This window comes from Plectropomus leopardus, chromosome 18 (genome assembly GCF_026936395.1).
Source record: "Plectropomus leopardus strain MGB_pleo_1.0 chromosome 18, ASM2693639v1, whole genome shotgun sequence".
NCBI lineage: Eukaryota > Metazoa > Chordata > Actinopteri > Perciformes > Serranidae > Plectropomus > Plectropomus leopardus.
In genome coordinates this window covers 27040315-27061545 of record NC_142193.1, presented here as the reverse complement: position 1 = coordinate 27061545, position 21231 = coordinate 27040315, and the positions used below count along the sequence as shown (strand labels likewise).

The 21231-nt window shown below is 38.3% G+C and overlaps 1 protein-coding gene and 1 long non-coding RNA gene across 2 annotated transcripts; one reads left to right on the top strand and one right to left on the bottom strand.

Moving 5' to 3' along the window:
* Positions 1 to 2440: 2440 nt before the first annotated feature.
* Positions 2441 to 15718, bottom strand: LOC148186521 (uncharacterized). The gene is made up of 3 exons (XR_015779662.1): positions 15558 to 15718; positions 12983 to 13062; positions 2441 to 3232 (listed from the first exon to the last, which is right to left on the bottom strand). It is a non-coding gene; the product is annotated as an uncharacterized LOC148186521 (long non-coding RNA).
* Positions 4805 to 21202, top strand: mmd2a (monocyte to macrophage differentiation-associated 2a). The gene is made up of 7 exons (XM_042504721.2): positions 4805 to 5178; positions 10480 to 10561; positions 14121 to 14281; positions 16964 to 17038; positions 17162 to 17263; positions 17427 to 17496; positions 18413 to 21202. Exons 1-7 carry the CDS (start codon positions 5015 to 5017, stop codon positions 18611 to 18613), a joined length of 855 nt encoding a protein of 284 aa, XP_042360655.1. The 5' UTR covers positions 4805 to 5014; the 3' UTR covers positions 18614 to 21202.
* The last annotated feature ends 29 nt before the right edge of the window (positions 21203 to 21231 follow it).

Genomic DNA, 21231 nt, shown 5'->3' with positions numbered 1-21231 from the left:
TTAAGAACACACTAAAAATAATCTAATATCTGATTATAAAAAATATAATTAGTTTTCTGGACATTTTTCCCTAGTTGTTTATCATATCTATCTATCTATCTATATAATACAAATGACAATTAAACCCTTTAAAACCCGAACAAATTAGCTTGATTTCTTAACAAGAAATGCCCCAAGTATTATCAAGAAATGAATAAGTCTTATGCAAAAAAGGGGAAAAAAAGTAAAAAAAAACAAAAACAAAAAAACCAAAAAGAAATCAAAAAAGTGACCCCAAAAAAGCGCTAATGTTAAAAATAAGATTTTTTTTCCGTAACATTTTACATTTTTTAAATATATAATTATAAGAGTTTAAAAAATGTAGCTTCTGGACATTTTTTCTTCTTGATAATATCTAATAATCTCCTCACAGCTAATTTTCAAGTCATTTTCTTGTTTTCCTAAGAAATCAAACCAATTTTCACAGGTTGCAGAGGCCTGAACGCAGCACAACAAAACGTATCTGAAGCAGCAGCAAACAGTCTCTCCTGGAAACGCTCTGCTGCACAATGACTATTCATGATTTGATGTAACAGCGCCCCCCACCGTCAATATGCGCAAACAGCAGCTGCAATGAGTGAGGCAAGATACACAATGTACCCTGAATGGCATGTCCAAGATAATATTAGATTTAAAAAAGGTTAGTGGTTGAATGTAACTAAATGCATTTACTCAAATACTTAACCTTAATATAAATTTAAGGTACTTAACTTTCCGTCAGTGTTAAAACCCTTTGAAACCTAAGCAAAATGGCTTGATTTCTTTCAAAGACATATCAACACAAGAAGAAATGACCCAAAAAATTACAATAAATTACCAAAAAAAGTGCAAAAAAACCCAGAAAATGTGTTTAAAAAACAAAAAATTAATGAATAAACAAACAAGCAAACAAAAATGAGGCAAACTAGACTGGGACAAACTGGTACAAAAGTGTAATAATTCTGTAACATAATTTTTATTACGTAATTTAGCGTTGTGTGTGTTAAAGTGTTTTTTCTCTAGAAAATTTTCCCTAGGTTAAAAAACAAACAAACAAACATACTAAATCTACTAATTTCTTGCAATTTTTCCCCCACGTTTTTGGAAAAAAATCACACCAGTTTGGGGCTCAAATACTTTTGAAAGGCATCTGAAAGCAGCACATGAAAAGTGATGTTGCTCCAGGGTTAAAGGGTTAATCTATTGCCACTTTCTACCTCTAGTCCAGTATACTTCAGAGAGAAATTTTCTTTTTTTAACTGCACTACAGTTATTTGATAACTTAAGTTACTAAGTAATTTAGATCTTTATTTTTGTCTAAAAACATCTGAAAATAAACAAGTGCAGCTACAATGTCAGTAAGTAAATTTCTTAAGAAATTAATCTGTAACTATTTTGATAATCATGTAAATCATATTCCATGCAAAACATTAAAACATTTTATGTTTTAAGCTTCTCAAATTTGAGGATTTGCAGATTTTCCTTTGAATAGTTTAATTATTGTAATCTATTAAATTGAAAGCATTAAAAATTCTGCAGAGGCAACATATTTAAAAATGTAGGCAATATGAATTTTTCTCATTTTTTAAGTTTAGCCTCCGTGATGTGACATATCTGCCTTTTTTTTCTTGACCTGTATATAACAGAATATAATTCTTAAGTAATGGAAATCATAACATAACAATAATTCCAATTTTGTAGTATTTTGAGAAACAAAAGTCAAAATTGCACATGGCTGCATTGAGCCTGTGGGCTACTGTTTTAACACATGTTGTATGTAAAGATCATATATGTCACAGGTAGGCTATATTTACACAAATATATAATTTGAACCAAACAATAATTCTGCCACATATTAGCACCAACAGTTTCAATATGTATAAAATCAAACCAAATGTCCATATATGTAAATGTTCAGGTATGAGCATGTTTTGGCCATGAAGTTGCATATGACGGGTTTGGACGTGAAATAAAGGCAGATAATTCCATTAAACTTCATCATTTTAGCCTTTGTTACTTTTAGCTGTGGATTATTTTCGAAAATGCCCCGTTTCAATGAGTCGTTGGTTAAGAATCAACACTTTACAAATTTACAATAATGACTGTGGTGGCAGCAAAGTCAGAGGCGTGGGACGAGAAGGAAAAACGTTTGTGATCTGATGTGTCAACCACGTAATTTGGGGTGTGAGTCACAGTTTCTGTCTGCATGCATTACTTTCATTGCAGTTTCAGGTGTAAGTCTGAGCATGTCAGGGTGAGATTGTGAGCTACACAAATCATTGAGTGGATACCAGCATAGAGCCAGAGACAGGCTGCAGATGACATTATAAGCTGATTGGCACAAATATTTAAAAAATAAAGAAAAGAAAGCAAGAAAACCACAAAGACTCAGCGGCACTAAGGAGAAATAAAACCCACCAAGATTAATCCACTTTTTTCTTAATGAATGTCTGTGTTATCCTTTACAGCATTAATGTTAAACCAGTCCGTTCATTGATACAGTTAGCGGGTGCAGTTCGGTTAAAAGAAAATAGTTCCTGCATGAAATTGCTCACAACAAGGTCTGTGAATTATCTTGAGTAAGCGGGTCATGATTTCTGGAACGAGACATTTCTGCTGAGTTTTTTAAATTTAGTTTTTTTGCACTTTGAGCACCACAAGCCAAGTGCCATCTAGTCTCCATACTGGAGAGAAAACAGACGTCTCTACGGCCGATATCTGCAACACTCTATGACAAATGACAAAACAATCTAGACTGATAAGTTGCACTACGGCTAAGAGGAAAAATATTATTAGTATTTCTGATATTGGGGTGAACTGTCACTTTAAATTCTAAAAGTAGTGAATAGTCTGAATGTTATAGAGTACATAAATGTGTAGTATTGGACTATTTGACCACTTTTTACTTCTTTTATATACTGAAGCGCAGTACAGGAGCATTTATTTAAAATTTCATTTGTAAAATGACCACAGTGACTCCGTTTTCAGTTCTTTGTTCGCTCTTGTGAGGTTATAATTCAGTGTCAGCTGTGTCCTTTGGTCCAGTTGAGTGTTTTCATGGGGCAAGTGTCTGCGTCTCCTCCAGAGGTCTGTCAGCACAGGCAGAGCTCCAACACACTGTGTACTGGCCTTTGGTTTACACAAGCCATAGCTTCCAAATAAACATGATGGACACAGAGACGGGGGCCCAGGGTTGGGGACACCGAGCGCAAAGCTGCGTACACAGAGAAAAGTTTATTCGGTGATGATGATGATACAATAGTAAAAGCAGAAAATGTTACTTAGTGAAGCGCCAAAAATATATTATCTGGCAAATTTGAATATCATAGACGCCGAGCAAATATACGCATCTGGACCCTGTCACTGATATTTTGAAGCTTATCTGTAAACACAGCCGGGGGTGAATGTGTAACACGTTTCTGAAGCGTGGAAACGTGTTTGAATGTCTGTGTGTGAGTGTGTGTGTGTTTGCATAATGTATCTGTTCTGTCTCACACAGCTGCTGCACAGTGCCACAAAGGGCCTCTGCTGGCCACTGTTATTGTTGGATAATATTTAATTTTCCATGCAATTTGAGTGTGTGTGTGTGTGTGTAAGGAGACATGGGTGGATCTGCAAAATGAAATTGAGAGAACGAATGACAGGCTTCCCTTTTTAATTATGATGAGATAAATGTACTACAGGGCTGGAACAAAACGCTGCTACAAAGACGGATCATTTTAGTTATAACAAAAACAATTAACAGCATTTGTCTGCTGCTGGTCTTTTGTTGTCTGTTTGAGACTTGATCAGATTCAGATTACACATTAAATCATTTACCTTGTAGCTCTGTTAGCTGTTGCCTGTTGGAGTCACAAATTAAATCAGAGAGGTTATGAGATGATGATGATGGGAGAAGAAAATTTAAAAATATATATATGTTCATTTTTAAAATTATTTAATTTATTATTATTTATTTTTCATTTAAAAATAAATTTAAATGCTTACAATAATGATAATACCTATAATAACAACAACAACAATAATTACTACTACTACTAATAATAATAATAACAATACTACTACCACTATTACTAATAATAATAATAATAACAATGATATTTAAATGCTGGTAATTTTGTTGTAACTTTTCACTAATTTCTTTTTATTTCTTATTAAGTTGCTCTATGCCTTCTTACCATGTTTTTGAAAGAAATTAAGCTAATGTGCGCAGATTTTAAAGGTTTATTCAGGTTTTGTTGTCACTTTTGGGTCTTTTTTTGGGGTATTTTTCATGTAGTTTAAATTCCAGCAACACTTAAATGTCCCACAGCGCAGACAGTTGCACATGTAAACTGAGAGCAGAGAGAGTTATGTGTTGTTGCAGTTTCTGTTTGCTGCTGTTATCATCAGCCTGCATGGGGAAGGGGGGGGGGATATTTATAATTCTCCTACTTTTAAAAAACAATCAATAATATTTACTTCTACTTTCAGGTAGTTTTGTTGTGACTTTTCACTGATTTCTTGCTTAACGTTTCCTTCCATGTTTTTAAAAGAAATCAAGCCAATTTGCGCAAGTTTTTAAGTTGTTAATCATCATTTTTTGTTATTTTCATATAGTTTAAATTCCAGCAGCATCTAAATGTCCCTCAGTGCAGCCAGTTGAAAATGTAAAGCGGAGCCGCGGAGAGAGTTGTGTGTTGTTGTGTGGTGGGGAGCGGTTACTGTTTGCTGCTGTGTTATCATCAGCCTGGATGGGGAAAGGGGAGGGGAGGAGAGGAGAGGAGGGGTTACAAACCCAGTCCCGCGGAACATCCTGCAAACATCTGAGACTCGGAACAAAACTCTGCACAGTTTCCTCTCTGTCTCTCGCCGCGGCGCACATCGGCTCCGCGCTCCCACCGGGATGGCTCGTTGTTTGCTCACCGGAGGAGTCCCGACGCTTTAGATAAAGTCGTGTACTTGTTGTGTAGTTGACTCTGCAGGTCGATGTCCCCTCTGTCGGACTTGTGTGTTTATGTTCGGACGCGCGGCGGTGGGACATCCGGAATGGGGGATCCGTAGGAGACGACGCTCGCTGCTGTGTGTGTGTGTGCTGTTGGTAAATAGAGCGCACCAACGCGCGCGCGCGCACAGACCCATTACGCACGAGATGGACTTTAAGAAGACAAAATTTGGAAGGTAATTTAAGAAAAAATTCTTAGTCAACTTTCATTGCTGATATCTGGCTGGCAGCATGTTTTTCATGTGTGACACATCCTGTGCATCCATGCGCACTAACGCGCTGGCACAGCGACAAACACAGGGACGTTATAGATTAGTTTGTGTGTGTGTGTGTGTGTGTGTGTGTGTGTGTGTGTGTGTGTGTGTGTGAGTGTGTGTGTGTGTGCGTGTGTGTGTGTGTGTGTGAGTGTGATAGAGAGAGAGAGAGAAGTAACGAGCTCGGAGATCATGTACTTTTTGAAGTACCCAACCAGTTGAAAAGAACATAATTTCATTTTCAGTTTCAGACCTAGGGCTGCACAATATTAGGAAAACGTGTATTGAATATCACGATATTATTTGCAATAAAAAACAGTTATTAAAGTGAACCTAGTTGTGCCCTTCTGCTGCTTTCAGTATACTGCTAAAATACAACAAATCAGTTGTTCTATTAAAGCTCCAGTGTGTAGCATTTAGTGGGATGAATTGGCAGAGGTGGAATAAGTATTTTTTGTTTAGTGTATAATTACTGAAAATAAGAATCGTTGTGTTTTTGCTACCTTAAAATGATCGGATTATATCTACATAGGGAGCGGGTCCTCATCTACACAGATCGCCATGTTGCACCGCCATGTTAGTAGCCCAGATTGGACAAACCAAACACACTGGCTCTAGACAGGTCTTTTTAAGATGTTTACGTTTTCATGTCAGCCGCCGTAGTTAAAAAACAAAGATTTCTTCAATGTGAAACTATTCAGTGATTTTAGTGATTTAAAGGTGAGCACACATAAGCAGGTGCTGGGTTAGCGGCCCGTCTCTGATGAGCCAAACACATCAGCATCGTAATGATACATTTTGAAGTAAAGGTTTCTACTGATACTCTTTTTAAACTAAACTGAGTGCAGTATCGCAGTCTTTCTCGATGTGTTTATCATGCAAGTTTTAAAAAATCATACAGTGCGCAGCCGTCTTGAAAGTATTTTTTCCACCAAAGTGCTTCTCTGTTAGTGCTGCTGCTAATGATTATTTTCATTGTAGAGTGATTATTTTCTCAATTAAGCGATTAGTTGTTTAGTCTATAATATGTTAGAAAATGGTGGCAAAATATTGATCAGTGTTTCCCCAAGACCTAGATGACGTCCTCAAATGTCTTGGTTTTCTTTAACTCAAATATATTCAGTTCATTGTCATGAAAAAGTAAAGAAAGCAGAGAAAATTCACATTTAAGAAGCCAGAATCTGAGAATTCTGACTTTATTTTCTCTTAAAAAACACTCAAACCTATAGATTAATTATCATATTATTTGGTGATTAATTTAATATTTAATAGTTAACAGCTTATAAATTAATCGATTAATTGTTGCAGCTCTACTTCTCATTCATTTCTCTGCTGTCCAGGTTTCTTGTGGTTCAGTCAGTTTTCTGTATCATGTGCTGCTGCATTTCACCGGATGTGGCATCACATGCACGGCAGTTTATATCACGCTGAATTCTGCTTGGATGCATTCATCAGTCAGTTAGCGTCTATGTCTGTGTATGTCTACTAATGTTTGTGTGTGTGTGTGTGTGTGTGTGTGCGCTCGCTTGTGTGTGGGAGATGGCGATAATCGTGAGAACTAGAGTTTGAGTCCCAGAGAAGATGAACTTGATCTTTACTGTAAAAGGAAAAGCCCTGGAGTTACAGAGTGTATACACACTCACACACACACTCACACACACAGACACACACACATACATGCACACTAACACACACACTAACACCCACGCGTGCACGCACACTCCTATCACACAATGACCCCCCCAAAGGTTCTGATCCTCTCAGATGCAACCAATCCTATTAATGTATGGAATGTGCTGTAATGGGCTTTTGTAACCAAACACTCACTTTATGAGGTAAAAACACGCCACACACACAAACACACAAAGATATATGGAACCACATGACACACACACGTGCGGGAAACAACAACAAGTGTGTGGAAAACACAGAGTCTGAAAACTTGAAAAGGAGAAAAGAGAAAGAACAGTGTGCTGATGAGGACAACAATGCTCTCTCTGATCAGAGCCTGTGAATCCCTATCCTGTCCTTTCAGTTCATCACACACACACACACACACACACACACACACACACACACAACGTTCTGTCATAACCGATTAGAGGACATCAGAGTGCTACATTCAGGTCCATTGATAGCCCTACAATACCACAACAGTGCTCAGAAAAATACTGCTCTCTTGTTATGCGCTTGGCACGGCCCATCGGTGGAACTGAGGGGGAAACTAAAGGAACAACAGCCACACAATAATCTAATCTTACTAAATGTTTTCTCTCTGCAGATTATGTTTTGACAAAGATAGAGCATGTGATACAAGCTGCATTAATTGGCGTTCAGTTGTCGGAATTATGCAGATATTAACATATGAGCAGAGCTTTAATAGAGAGTCTGTATTACTCAATTTATGGCTCATTGGCTAAATCTGGTCCCTCATACACCCCTTTTCCACCAAATTAGCTCTTGAACCAGTCCTGTCCAGGATTACTGGACCCTTGGTGCTAGTGAGTCTGCGTTTCCTCTGGTTTTGGGAGGAACAACTATAATCAAGGATATGTCATCAATGGAGGGCGCTGCACAAAGCACATCAGAAGTAAAAAGTAGTGGCAAAATTGCAGTTTACATTGATTACCTGCAAACTTTTGTTCTATTATTACAGATATTAGTTTTTTAAAAAAACAAGCATGGACCAACTACTAATAAGACCACTGCATGCTCTTATTTTCTGATGATTTCTCTGAACCTATTTATTTTTGGTTGAAATGCTCTAAAAGGTTCACAATTAATTGCAGGAAGCCGAGCGAAACCACTTCCATGTTGGTGGAAAAAGGGTAATAGGGTGCAGACCATTTTTTAATTCACTGTGAATATTTATTGATTCATACTGCTTGTTTTTTTTGCACTTCAGATGTAAATAAGACGCCAAGGTGCATAAAAAATATTAAAATATAGCTTGTTTATGAAAAAGTGCCAGAGAAGGACCCCCTGGACCCCCTAACAGAAATCTAAGATAAGCTCCAAAACCCCATTAATTTCTAGAAACACCCCTGCATACACCTGACCTCTGCTGGACCGCTCATCCAGATTTACATCTTAGCAAAGATGAGTGAGGACAGAAAACTATTGAAAATAGGCAATTCAGTGGAAAAAAGTAGAGATGTATTTGCCTTTATTTATTAATATTTATTCATTTATCTAATACATATGATACATGTTTGTTTAACAGTTAATTGGCCTCCTGTCATTTTGCAAAAAGGTAAAAGCAAGTTGAGTAAACCTGCTTTAGAGTAACGTGTATGTAATGACGCTGCGATATTAGTGTGTAAGCAAGGGAAGAAAAAAAATAAGTGTGAAGGTTGTGTTTAAAAGTCAGATGTGTTTTGTGCAGCCCTGCGCCTCGTACCACCAACCTGACCTAAGCAGGAAAACACACTGACATTGTTGTTAGGGCTCTGGTGGTGTGTGAAGAAAAAACACACACACCTTAAGATGAAACCTAAAATAAGACAACCCACAAATTCTACTGTCTCACGCTTTTTCCATCCACCAAACCACTGTCAACATCAGTGATCAAGATCAGTCAAAAGTGCAGCAGCTTAAAGACAGTTAGTCCGTTAGAAAATCAGATATGCAGCTCGTGCTTTGAATCTAGACAGGATGCCTTTAATCACATAATGATGTAACTGGTTTCCTTTTATCTGCAGATAAAATTGATATTGTGATTTCCCGCAATATTTACCCTTCTAATCACTTTCATCACTTATCGCAGTTTTTTTGCACAATATAGTAATATATACTACTGTATATATATATTTATATAGTTATTTTTCTGATATTGCAACATAAGTTGCTATTTTTGTAGGACGGGTAATTTTGCATTTTATTTAATAAAACAAAAATGACGATGATGGTATTTCAGCTGGGGTCTGTACTAAACAAGCATGTTCCCTGACATCTGGATTATGATTTGTGGGATTTGCATCTTTGCAGCACCACAGTGCCTCATTCATAAAAGTGCTGCGGCACATTTTACCTTCATCAAAAAGTTGCAACTCCTGTGATTTGGATATTGCACTCGGCCATATTACGATAATACTTCGATTAATCGCTTGTCCCTACTTTTAAGGGATTAATAGAAGTCACATTTTTACTGAAATGTGTGCAGCTTGAAATGCTTGGACTCTGTTGTGTTGCCAGATGTCAGGTTTGTGTTATGCAAGAGTTTCTCCAGCGACATAAGCAGAAGTGTTTCGGTGATCCGATGTTTTATACACTTTTAGAAAAAGGTTGTGACAAGAGATGGTGTCCCCCTGTCTGCTTCTTCTGATTCAGTTTTACCTCACTGTGCAGAAATAGTACACTATAACAAAGATAAACAGCTATGGGACATGTGTGTGTGTGGGTGTGTGTGTGTGTGTTGGGAATGAGGTGTGATTTCTTTGTGATGATGAGGCGGCCTAAATGTGTAATCAAATAACACAGCTGACCGACGCAGACACACCTGTGGCCCTGCACGAGAGGCTGCATTCAAATTAGTGAGCATGTGTGTTTGTTAGTGTGCATGTGTGTGTTTTTGTGTGTGTGTGTGTTTGTGTGTGTGTGTGTGTGTGTGTGTGTGTGTGTGTGTGTGTGTGTGTGTGCATCTTGACGTATAAAATGTGGTTTCGTAACATCTCCAGATGTGTTTTTCCCTGTAAGCTGGGATTGAGAGATTTACTGCTGATTAAATAGCCTGTGCGCGGGCACACGCGCGTGCGCACACACACACACACACACACACACACACACACACACACACACACACACACACACACACACACAAAGTCACTTCCTCAGCAGTTTATGGCAACATAACAAATAATGCAAATACAGTTAGTGGTCAGTGGTATGCTGTTGTTGTTGTAGTACAGGCAGTGACATCGCCGGTGACCATAGCAGTGCAGACAGTTGCCCCGGTAACGATGAGGCACAGTAAAATTCAGACAACGTGATGCGGATTACAGACCTGTAAATCCTCCAAGAATGACCATCACACACACACACACACACACACACACACACACACACACACAACCGGCCTCCATGGCTTCAGCACACAGTAACTTATTAACTAATAAAGCTGCACCTTGTTTTGCCTCCAGATCTGCATTTATTACCTGAACGTCACCCTCTGTCCGTCTCTCTCACCCTCTCTGTCTCCCCCCTCTCCCCTCACCTCTCTCTCAGGTTCATGAACTGCAGGGTCCCGGCCAGTAAGAGATACCAGCCCACTGAATACGAACATGCTGCAAACTGTGCCACACATGGGGTGAGCCGAACAAACAGAAACACACTTTCAGGAAAGCTTTTTCAGCTCTCCTTGAGTTTTTTTTTTCTGGTTTACTGTCTCTGTCAAACACCGTACCTGTTAGGCTCTACAATATATTCGCAAAGTCAACTTGTGTGATAAACACATCGTGAACAACTGCAATATAACATTTCGAATATAGTAATAACCAGTGGTGTCTGGAGAAGCGGGAATACTATAGGGGTTGACCGATTTTGTTTTTTCAGGGCCGATACGTTTTATTAGTGGTTAATGACACCGATAACCGATATGCACAAAACACAAACCTTTGTTTCAATGCCTGTAGCAACTATTAAATAAAAACTGAAACACTCAACATCATATACAGCAGGTTCCCAGCAACTTTTTTTTTTTAATAAAGTCAAGTGAAAATTTAAATAAAAAATGAAAATGAAAAACGCACGTAGACATGCACTGCAACACCATATAGCCAAAATACATGGTGCACGGATGTGACGCGCCACGTTGGCGGGCTGCACAGATGTCTTTGCATCATGTGGTTGCAGCCAGCTTCTCTCTGTGCATATATTGCCAAATGATAATACAGTGGGTTATAAAGGTCTTTAAGTGCAGGCCATATTAACTGGCACTGAATCAATTAACTGTATTGCTTAAACTATAGGATGCATTGATTTGATTGATTTTTTTAAAAATGTGAAATGTAAAAACACCCACATGGTTGCTCTGCTGCTTTGCATTGCCGCCGGTACAATGTGGTATTCATTCTATTTTTAAAAAGTTTTTTTTATTATATATTTGTTCATTTTTTACACAGTTATATGTATTTTTTGCATTCTGGAGGGCCATGGAGCTGCATGTTAAAAAAAAAAAAGGATCAGCCGTGTACAAATAGTGTTGAGACGCACCCTTAAGACCCAAGTTTGAGGAAATATATGTACTATCCAAGTCTTAGTCAAGAACTGAGTAATATCTGTTAATTTATCACAAAAAATAATATCATTATCCCGATATCCAACAACATTATTGCATATTTTGCTCATATCGTGCAGCCCTGCTCTCTCTGCTCTCTGTGCTCAGTGAGTCTTCGGTTCAGAGAAGCCTCCGAAACGATGGAGAGGATTGCGAGGAATGAGGCAGAATATGGAGGATTTTTGGCCTTGCCACAGAGACTATAATCTGTGATTCAGCCTGTAGCTTTCTCTAATCTGCTGTAATCCCTGTACGCTTCGGCCTCGGACAGAGCGCGACAGACAGAGAATGAAACAGACAGAGAGACATGGAAGGAAACATGGCCGTAATGACTGTAAAGCCTCAAATGGGCCGTGGTGTCCTTTTACTTTGTTCATTCACTCACTCAGCCACCTTAAGAGCCGCTTCACAGCGCAGTGTATTCAGTCAACATCAAGTATCAATTCCACCTTTAAAAGATGCGTTTCAGGAGTGTTTGATCAGAAGATTGATTCCACTCTCGTGTGTTTGTTCGGTAGATACGAAGCTACAGCCAGCAGTTATTTTAGCTTAACTTAAAGACTGAAACTGGGTAACAGCTCGCCTACCTCTGTCCAAAGATACCAAAATCCACTTACTGACACATCACGAAAAAGGGAAATTTGAAACTGGAAAATGGTATTGGTTCCAAAAAGCATCAAGTTTTGCAGTGTTGCACTATATTTTGAAAAACTGTACATTACCGTAAGAATTTGGCTGTGTTTACTTTTACACTTTTTATGGACTAAACATAAGATATAAAATGTTAATTTGTGAGCCTTAGAAGTAACATTAGGTGGACAGGGAGGGTGTCTTTTGTGCATTTATTTGCCTTTTGTTTTTGTCATAAGTACTTTCACACAGAGCACAAAAATTATGCAGCGAAAAGCAACATTTAAAAAAACTGGAATCTGTTTTTTTTAGCGTCAATAAATAAATAAAGGCGTCAATCTATCAACGTCAAACAACAATCGCATGATAATGTTGGAGCTGTTGCAAATTTGCACCGCCGCTGGTATGAATAGTTTTGACTATTTGGCGAGTATTTAGCATTTTTTGTGTTTTTTGTCACACCCCTACAGACAGGTGAGTGAGTTCAATTTTCTCATTGAACTCTTGACAAGAAAGCGAATAAAGACCTTTTTCCACTGGACAAAAATCCCAGTAACACTCAGTTACATTCAGCCTTTGTGTGTCATGGTATTGGTATTAATACCAAATGACTCTGCTGTATTATTACTGTGCAGCCTTAATGTTAGCGAGACATTTTAAAGACTGTAACATTCATTAGGAGTAACTAACAGCATAAAGCTAGATAATGTTTTTGACAAACTTCCCACATAAAGACATCTTTCTGTATGTCCCTATGTTTCGAAAACTGCCCAGCATTTCAATATTTAGGATAATTTTCCACAAAAAAATAGCATTTCTTACCTTTGCGACTGTGCCAGCAGGCTGTCCTGGTGAGGAGGACGTCTTTGTAATCTGTGATGCTGAGCTGCGTTCAGAGTCTTCTGTGGAAATAGAAAACATTTTTTTAAAGCATGGCTGGTCAACGTCACAATCTGGCATATTTTACTGCTCCCATATTTTGATAATTGCCATGAGTGGTCTAAAACAGCTTTTTGAATGTAACTTTGTCCGGAGCATCACTTAAATCACTGCTAATCAGCTGAATACAGTGTATAGAAAGTGCTGAGTCATGTTTAAAGTATCCACATTTTCTGAAGGTAACATAATTGGGGAACTGAAACTGAAAAATATGAGACCTCAAATGTGAGTAAAAGTAAGTAAAATTTTAAAAAGAAATAAATTAATCAGAATCAAGAATCAAAATTATATTTAAATTGAAATCACCTTTTCCTACACTTATTTTATTTTGACCTTTTTTTTTTTTAATAATTCAAGATCAAAACTTGAACTCTGGGTTTGATTTTTTTTCAAATCAACAACCCTTTTGGCCACAACAAAATACTGACTGACCAAGAAAAAGTGTTTCCAGGTGTAGTTTGCACTGAGTTTGAAAGAGAGACTTAATAAATTAGACATTAATATAATATTTTCCCTGGACTCCATGCTGCTTTTTACTGTTTACTAACCTGTTTTCCAGCCTGTCCATGACATCAAACGCGACACATTAGTAAAAAACAACAGAAAGGCACGCTCGTCCACTACTGGCAGTGAGAAAGGAGCCTAATACTCATTTTTAGCGAGTGATCCTGCGGTTAAAAAACCTGCAGGGGTATCAGAGTATTTCCCGAAATGCTGAACTATTCCTGTAACAGAGCTTGCAGCTGGTTCTGTGGGATTCAAAGAGAAAGGAATGTAAACAATGTCAGGAAGACATTTCAAGACAGTATAACATTCCCACACGAGGCTGGTCAAGAAAATCTACGAATTAAAAAGCCAGGTTACATTTCTACTGTTTGTGGTTACACTTTTATGAAACCACATTTTAAAGAAAAGTGTTAAGTCTACTCATAATGTGAAAGTCAGTGTGTGTTTGTATAATGAGAAAATTATGTTAAACTGTGTTTGTGTGTACGTGTGTGTGTTTCTGATCTTTTTCTAGTTGTGGATCCTCCCCAGTCTGTTGGGAGGGTCTGTGCTCTACTTCCTGTCTGTGGACCAATGGCATCGCATGGCTGCCTGGCTCTACGGGAGCGGACTGACAGGCCTGTTTGTCACCTCAACACTCTTCCACACCGCTGCCTGGAAAATCAGCCACCTCCGGTGTGTGTGTGTGTGTGTGTGTGTGTGTGTGTGTGTAGCAGAAAACGCTGGCAGGGATTTGGCAGATGTGCATGTGTGTGTTTACGTGCTGCTCCGGTAGACATTCATATCTCAGACGTACAGTTTGTTAATTATGACGGAGCCAGAAGGCCTGAGAGCAAACAACAGATGTGGCGTGGTAATGAAAGTATTTCACATCATCATCAACTCTCTAAAAAACAATCCGCTCGCATATTAACAGTCAGACACACTCTCAGATAGAAACAAGCAGTCCATTTGTCCTCTATCATGACCCCCATAAAACTTTTCACCCTTTGAAACCTGAGCAAATTAGACACAGAGAACATCAACTTAACAAGATGTAGCTCAATAATTAGCAAAAACATTACAAGAAGTTACCTGAAAATATGCCAAAAAAAGAGTAAAAAACAAAAAAAGACCTAAAATAGTGATGAAAAAAACCTATGTTTTATTTTATATGTTTATTATATATTTTTTTCTGTAACATAATTTTAAATATAAAATTATTCTAATTATATATATCATTTTTGGGGCATTTTCCCTAACTTTTTTGATAGTTTCTTAATAATCCCCTCTTTTTAAAAAACACATTTTTAGGTAATTGACTTGTCACCTCCAACTATTTCTTGTAAATTTTTAGACGTGTTTTGCCAAGTTGGTCATTGCCTTTTCCCTGGTTTTTTTAAAGAGAAATCAAACCAGTTTGCTTTATTTTTAAAGAATCGAAAAACTTGTGAAAGGCGGCTGAACCCACAACAAGAAAACTGATGATCCAAGTTTCAAAGGGTTAATAATAAAAAACTTCACACAGACATTTTCTTCAAATGTGGCCGAACTAATCCAGACTAACAACAAGGTGAACAGGTCGACTTTATTTCAGCCGGTCTGCTACTGTGTCCATACAACCGAAATTTACAGTCAGTCATAAAATATGCAACTCATAACTGACAGCAGAGCAAAAAAAACCAGTCAAAATAAGTTTGTGCAGAGTTTACTTTATGGCTTTTTAGCTCACCTTAGCTTAATTTAGCTTAGCTTAGCTTAGCTTAGCTTAGTTTAGCTTAGCTTAGCTTAGTTTAGCTTAGTTTAGCTTTGCTTAGGCTACTTAGCTCAGTTTTAGCGACGCCACAGTAGCAAAAAAACAGTCTCATCGCACCTTTTAAAAAGTGTATCACAAACTGTAAGCCTGCCATTTGTGTTATTAGCTACACTAAAGATATGTTTTGGTAAACAGCCAACGTTAGATGTTACTTACCAGTCTAAAAGAAACGTTGCACCTTCAGTGTCCAGCTGCATCTTTTGACTCTCCAAGAGCTGTCCCACTGCGTCCGTCTGGGAGCTGCTTGTGATGAGATAACAGCTGTTTTACTGGAGCTTCTGCCATCACTAACTAATTCACTGAGGCTGCAACTTCAAACTGACTCCATTGACTCCAGCTGGCTCAACTTCTTCATCCTCTCCTGCAGCACACTAAAGACTACAGTGACTCACTATCGCCTCTCAGGCCAGGATGTGTTATTACAGAAGGGACAGCTGTCCCCACAGCTGTCCCCACAGCTGTCCCCGGCTGCTCTACAATAATTATCTCTGCAGTGCAACACATAAACATCTTGGACATAACATCAAAGGTGTTACTTCTGCACACTCAGCTGATAGGGTTACTTCATTTTTTAAAAATATTTTAAACTAGAATATGTCCAAAACAAAATGTGCCTTTGGACTCCTCTGGCATATCCCATATAAAAGTCCAAAAAACACAATAAACACTGCTTAATATGTTGAAGGACAGGGTCAGGACAAGTTTGAATTTGTGCAAAATTGCTGTTTACTGAAACCAATTGTAGTACTCTATAATATGGGTCAACAAATTAGCGGCCTGGCTGATTATTGGAGCTGATATTTTAGCTTTTTGCAGATTATCTGCGTCTGTGTTTTATTTGAATGATTGCTGATAAAATCAATTAATGAAAAAGGGTGCGTATTAAACTTAACCGACACCAGGGAAGGCAGTCTGCAATGCTTGCAAAGAAAGTGTCAGCATGAGAGGAACTAATTTATTTTTAATTTAAATTTTAACTGAACTTTATACAAAAAAAGCTGCAGGGAACTTTCTGTATATGATGTTAAAATTTTCAGTTTTGATTAAACATTTGCTAAAGGCATCTATATAAAAACCTTTATTTAATCAGGTAAATCCCATTGAGATTGAGTTCTCGTTTTCAAGGGAGACCTGAATACACAATAAAAAACATAAAACAAACAATTAAAATACACAAAATCATCAAATAAAATGACATAAATCTTTTTTTTAATCATAAATTATAATAAAGCAATATAATAGAACAATGAGTCAACTAAAACAAGCAGAAAACAATCAGTTAAAATCAGTCAGAATTTAAATTAAGTTTTGTGTTGGAGTTTGTTATATTTTAAAATTCTGAATTTCAGCAGAAATATTTTGTTATTGTAAATGCATATTGGTGCCAAACATTGATTTTTGGTCTTAAATACTAATTATCAGTATCGGCATCAGCCCTAAAAAACAATATTGGTCAACCTCTACTCTTTAAAGCTTCAGTTCCTGTCCTGTTTAGAGATTATGGATTAAATAAAATAAAAGTTGTCATGATTTAGAAATGAGCTCTCCCTCTCTTTGTGCAGGAAGGTGGAGCAGCGTTTCCACATGTGTGACAGGATGGCCATCTACTTCTTCATCGCTGCCTCCTACTCTCCCTGGTGGGTGACAAAGTTACATACAGTCTGCTGGATTTTAACATCTCTGGTTATCAGATAGTGACTGTCCTGCTCTGTGTGTGTGTGTGTGTGTGTGTGTGTGTGTGTGTGTGTGTGTGTGTTCAGGTTGATGCTGAGGGAGCTGGGGCCCTGGGCGTGCCACATGCGTTGGCTGATATGGGTCATGGCCTGCGTAGGATCCGTGTATGTCTTCTTTTTCCACGAGAGGTAACACAGTCTGTCTTTGTGTCCCTGCTCTGTGTCCCCGTTTGACACAATTAACCTGAAACCAAACTCCCGTCCTCACAGTGTTTGCAGCAAACACTGAGCTGCTGTTTGAAGCAGAAACAATCGCAGAGCAGATTGGAGGTGTTATGTTTTCTTCCTGCAGGTACAAGCTGGTGGAGTTGTTTGGGTATGTGGCCATGGGGGCTGTTCCTGCTTTGGTCATCCTGTCTATGGTGAGTACAAACCACAAAGGTTTAAGCGTGAGCTTTCTCGGCTTCTGAGCACAAAAAAAAAAAAGTAAGCCCTCTTCCGCTGCAGCAGGTTTCCTGCTATTGTGTGGGAATCAGACACTGTCAGTATTTAAAGAAACGAAACAGGTGGTTTGTATCTGACCGTTACCTACAAATCATATTTAGTTACTGTTAGTTAACTGTTTTCCGGGGTGTTTTTAGGTCGGCTTCCTCTCAGCAATAATGTTGACATTATTATGTATTTCTGATAATCTACAAATCCAAAGACCAAAACCACACAATATAACAGGAAACAAACAAACACGAATGAATACATGAAAAGGGAAAAAAAAAAGAAAAGAACTGTTTCAAAAAACTGTCTACAAGATAACGGACTACAAACAGAAAAAAACAGGATCATGGCCTCTTTTTATTTTCTATAATAAAGCACTTTTAAATTAATTTTTAAAAACCCTTTACATCAGTTTTCTTGTGCTGCATGTATACATCTTTCACTAGCATTTAAATATTTTAAACCTGAGAAAATTGTATTGATTTCCTTCAAAAAACAGGAAAAAACAAAATGAGCCAATTGGCAGGAAACGTCCCTAAAACAGAAAAAAAAAAGTTAAAAAAAAAAACAAAACAAGGGAAAAAATGGAAAAATATCCAGAAGATTATTTTCTTATTTACTTCATCATTTAAAATTATGTTACAGAAAAAAGAAAAAGGTAATTTTCTTGTTTTTTTTTTATTTCAACTTCATTTATTTTCAAGTGATTTTCTTTTTACAAACCTCTCCTGATAATTCGCTTCGATTTCAAAGGGTTAAACTTGATCTATTATAAAAACAAGTAATCCGACTTGTTGTCATTCTTTACCTCCTCCTCACGTGTATGAATGTTTTGAACTGTTCCAGGTGGAGCGTTCAGGTGTGTGTGAGCTGGCGCTGGGAGGAGTCTTCTACGTGGTGGGCGTGGTCTTCTTCAAGAGCGACGGCCTCGTCCCTTTCGCTCACGCCATCTGGCATCTTTTTGTTGCAGTAGGAGCGTGCATCCATTATTACGCCATCTGGAGGTACCTGTACTTACCCGGGCCGCTGCTGCAGACGTCGAGGTGACTAACCGCTCTCACCTGAGATCACGCGTTTCGAGGACGCTGTGGTTCGACTACAACTAACACGACTCATGAGGCTGCACAGATGGTGCTGATCTGACCAGCAAACACGCCGACTGTTTAACTAAAAGTCATTTCAACATGCTGATTATACAGACTGACTGCAAAAACACAGTTTGAATTTGGGTTTATAAGACGGTATTACGTTACGTTATTATCGTCATTTGCGTTTGTCACCTCGTGGGAGACGATTGCACAAATGGAAACATTTTATGTGCCAGAAAGTTTAGATGACCAATGTTCAGTTAAAGGTACAGTATGCAGGGTTTTAACCCCCCAAATTGAGCAACCTAACATGAAATTATTCAAAATGACAGAGAAATTCCTTAAGAAAAAAGTTACAAGAAAATGACCTGAAAAAAAAACAAAAAAGAGAAAAAAACAAGAAAATGACCTAATAATTAAAAAAAGAGGTAAAAAATAAATAAAATAAAAACAGGAAATAAAATTGGAAAAAGTGCTAATATACACTCACATATCAGCCTATATGTATAATTTCCCCTGTTTTTTTTTCAGAAAGAAATATCTAATAATTTCATCCTAAACTAATTTTTAGGTTATTTTCTTGTGACTGTTTCCTAATTTCCTACAAAATTAGAAAACAAACATCATTTTCTCAAAAGGCGTATCAGCCAAAATGTCCAGAGCCTTCAGCATCTCAGGGCAAATTTCCACACCCGGCGCCTTCCTGCCGAGGAGCTTTTTGACCTAAAATGTCAAACTATTCCTTTAAGTCTGTGACTTTAACTGCTAAACTTTCCCAGGCGAGTGAACTCCACCCTTTACATATTCCAACCCAAAGAGACGTGCCAAAATTTACTACAGAGGCATTCCTTTGCATTGGTGCTAACCCCAACTTTATTTTGTATTAGTTTTGTCCATTTTGCACAGCGGCAAATTATGGAAAAGTAGAGTTGGCACTATAAACACACCTGCTGCCACTGTTTTTTATAAACAGCTGAGGTTTCAGACTACATGAATCCACCTGCAGACAGACTTAAGGTCACCATATTTCTAAATATGACACTGATGACAGATAAAGGTCGACTGTTGAGGATAACGGGCTGCAGTAGAGCTGGCCCGATCGTGATTCTGTTGTGATTTACTATATTTTATATTATAGTCTTGAATCTGCCTCAAATCACCTCTCATAATTTACTGTAATGTTATCTGAAAGATGAGCAGTCTAATGTAGAGCTAGAGTAGCACTAACTCTGTTCTGGGTCAGATGTTAAATTCACAAAGAATGTCAAGGCTGTCTGATTATCTTGTTTAGAGGACTACGATTGCCAGTTGTTTTGTTTCAGTGAAGCACTCTTATCCTTGAGCACTTTTCTATCAGCAGTAGAATTTCCTAAAATCCTTTAATATGCCAAAATTCAAATGGAAAATGTCCAATCAGTGTTAATGGCAGACGTCGTCAACGGAGGCAAAAATCCCTCAGTGCGTGTTGCATTAACCGAGAGGAGTTCTCCTGCTCACAGAGCCGTGCTGGCCGTGCCTACATGTACCAGCATGCATTGTGCTTCTGACAACCATATGGATTACAAGCCTACTAGCCTTAAGTTGTTACTTTTTTGACTGAAACATAGCGTTAGGTGCGGCCTCAGCTTCTGGCCTCAGCTGCCGGCCTCAGCTTCAGGCTTCAGCTTCAGGCCTCAGCTTCGGGCCTCAGCTTCAGGCTTCAGCTTCAGGCCTCAGCTTCGGGCCTCAGCTTCAGGCTTCAGCTTCAGGCCTCAGCTTCGGGCCTCAGCTGCCAACCTCAGCTTCAGGCCTCAGCTTCAGGCTTCAGCTTCAGGCCTCAGCTTCGGGCCTCAGCTTCGGGCCTCAGCTGCCAGCCTCAGCTTCAGGCTTCAGCTTCAGGCCTCAGCTTCAGGCTTCAGCTTCAGGCCTCAGCTTCGGGCCTCAGCTGCCAGCCTCAGCTTCAGGCCTCAGCTGCCGGCCTCAGCTGCATTTCTTTGGTTGCATACTCTAGCTTGAATAAAATCAGCCAAAACACTGTAAAATGTATCCTCATCCATAAAATCCCCTGCATTCATATTTTAGGATGCTGTTTTCGCCGGAAAAAGTTTGCTAGTTTGCAATACAATAAAAATGAACAAAAAAGCCCCCTGACTACCCACAGGTTAAATCGAGCCTGTGGCTCTTCAACTACATCCCTGTCACATCAAATGACAACGCCTGATGGAGAAAGAAAAAGATTATGCAGCTGCAACTTTTTTGGACAATGCAGCACAAATTGAGGAATATATTGCTTCAGTTGACTACATAAACCATCAACACTGAAGTTTCCTTTTAACACATGGGCACGTTAGACACCATTTTTACTTTTACAGTTTTCATACTTCAGGCACTGTTTAGATCACACTTGCAGGTTTTCCCTAATCTCTGGTAGTTCAACTGTTTCTGTTTGAACAGAAAAACAGAGCACTTACTCAGGAAGTGAGCTTTTCTTCTTTTTTTTTTTTTAATCAGATGATCTATTTTGTAAAATTGTATTTTCACTGTATTAAAGAAGAGACACTATATTGAACCGGGAGAGTCTGTGTGTTTTGTTGATGC

Bases quoted from the DNA above. Each gene is read 5' to 3' on its own strand.
- mmd2a (XM_042504721.2), top strand. From the start codon at position 5,015: ATGTTCGGACGCGCGGCGGTGGGACATCCGGAATGGGGGATCCGTAGG. The intron at 17,039-17,161 runs GTGGGTGACAAA...GTGTGTGTTCAG, and splicing joins GCTGCCTCCTACTCTCCCTG to GTTGATGCTGAGGGAGCTGG. The intron at 17,264-17,426 runs GTAACACAGTCT...TTCTTCCTGCAG, and splicing joins GTCTTCTTTTTCCACGAGAG to GTACAAGCTGGTGGAGTTGT.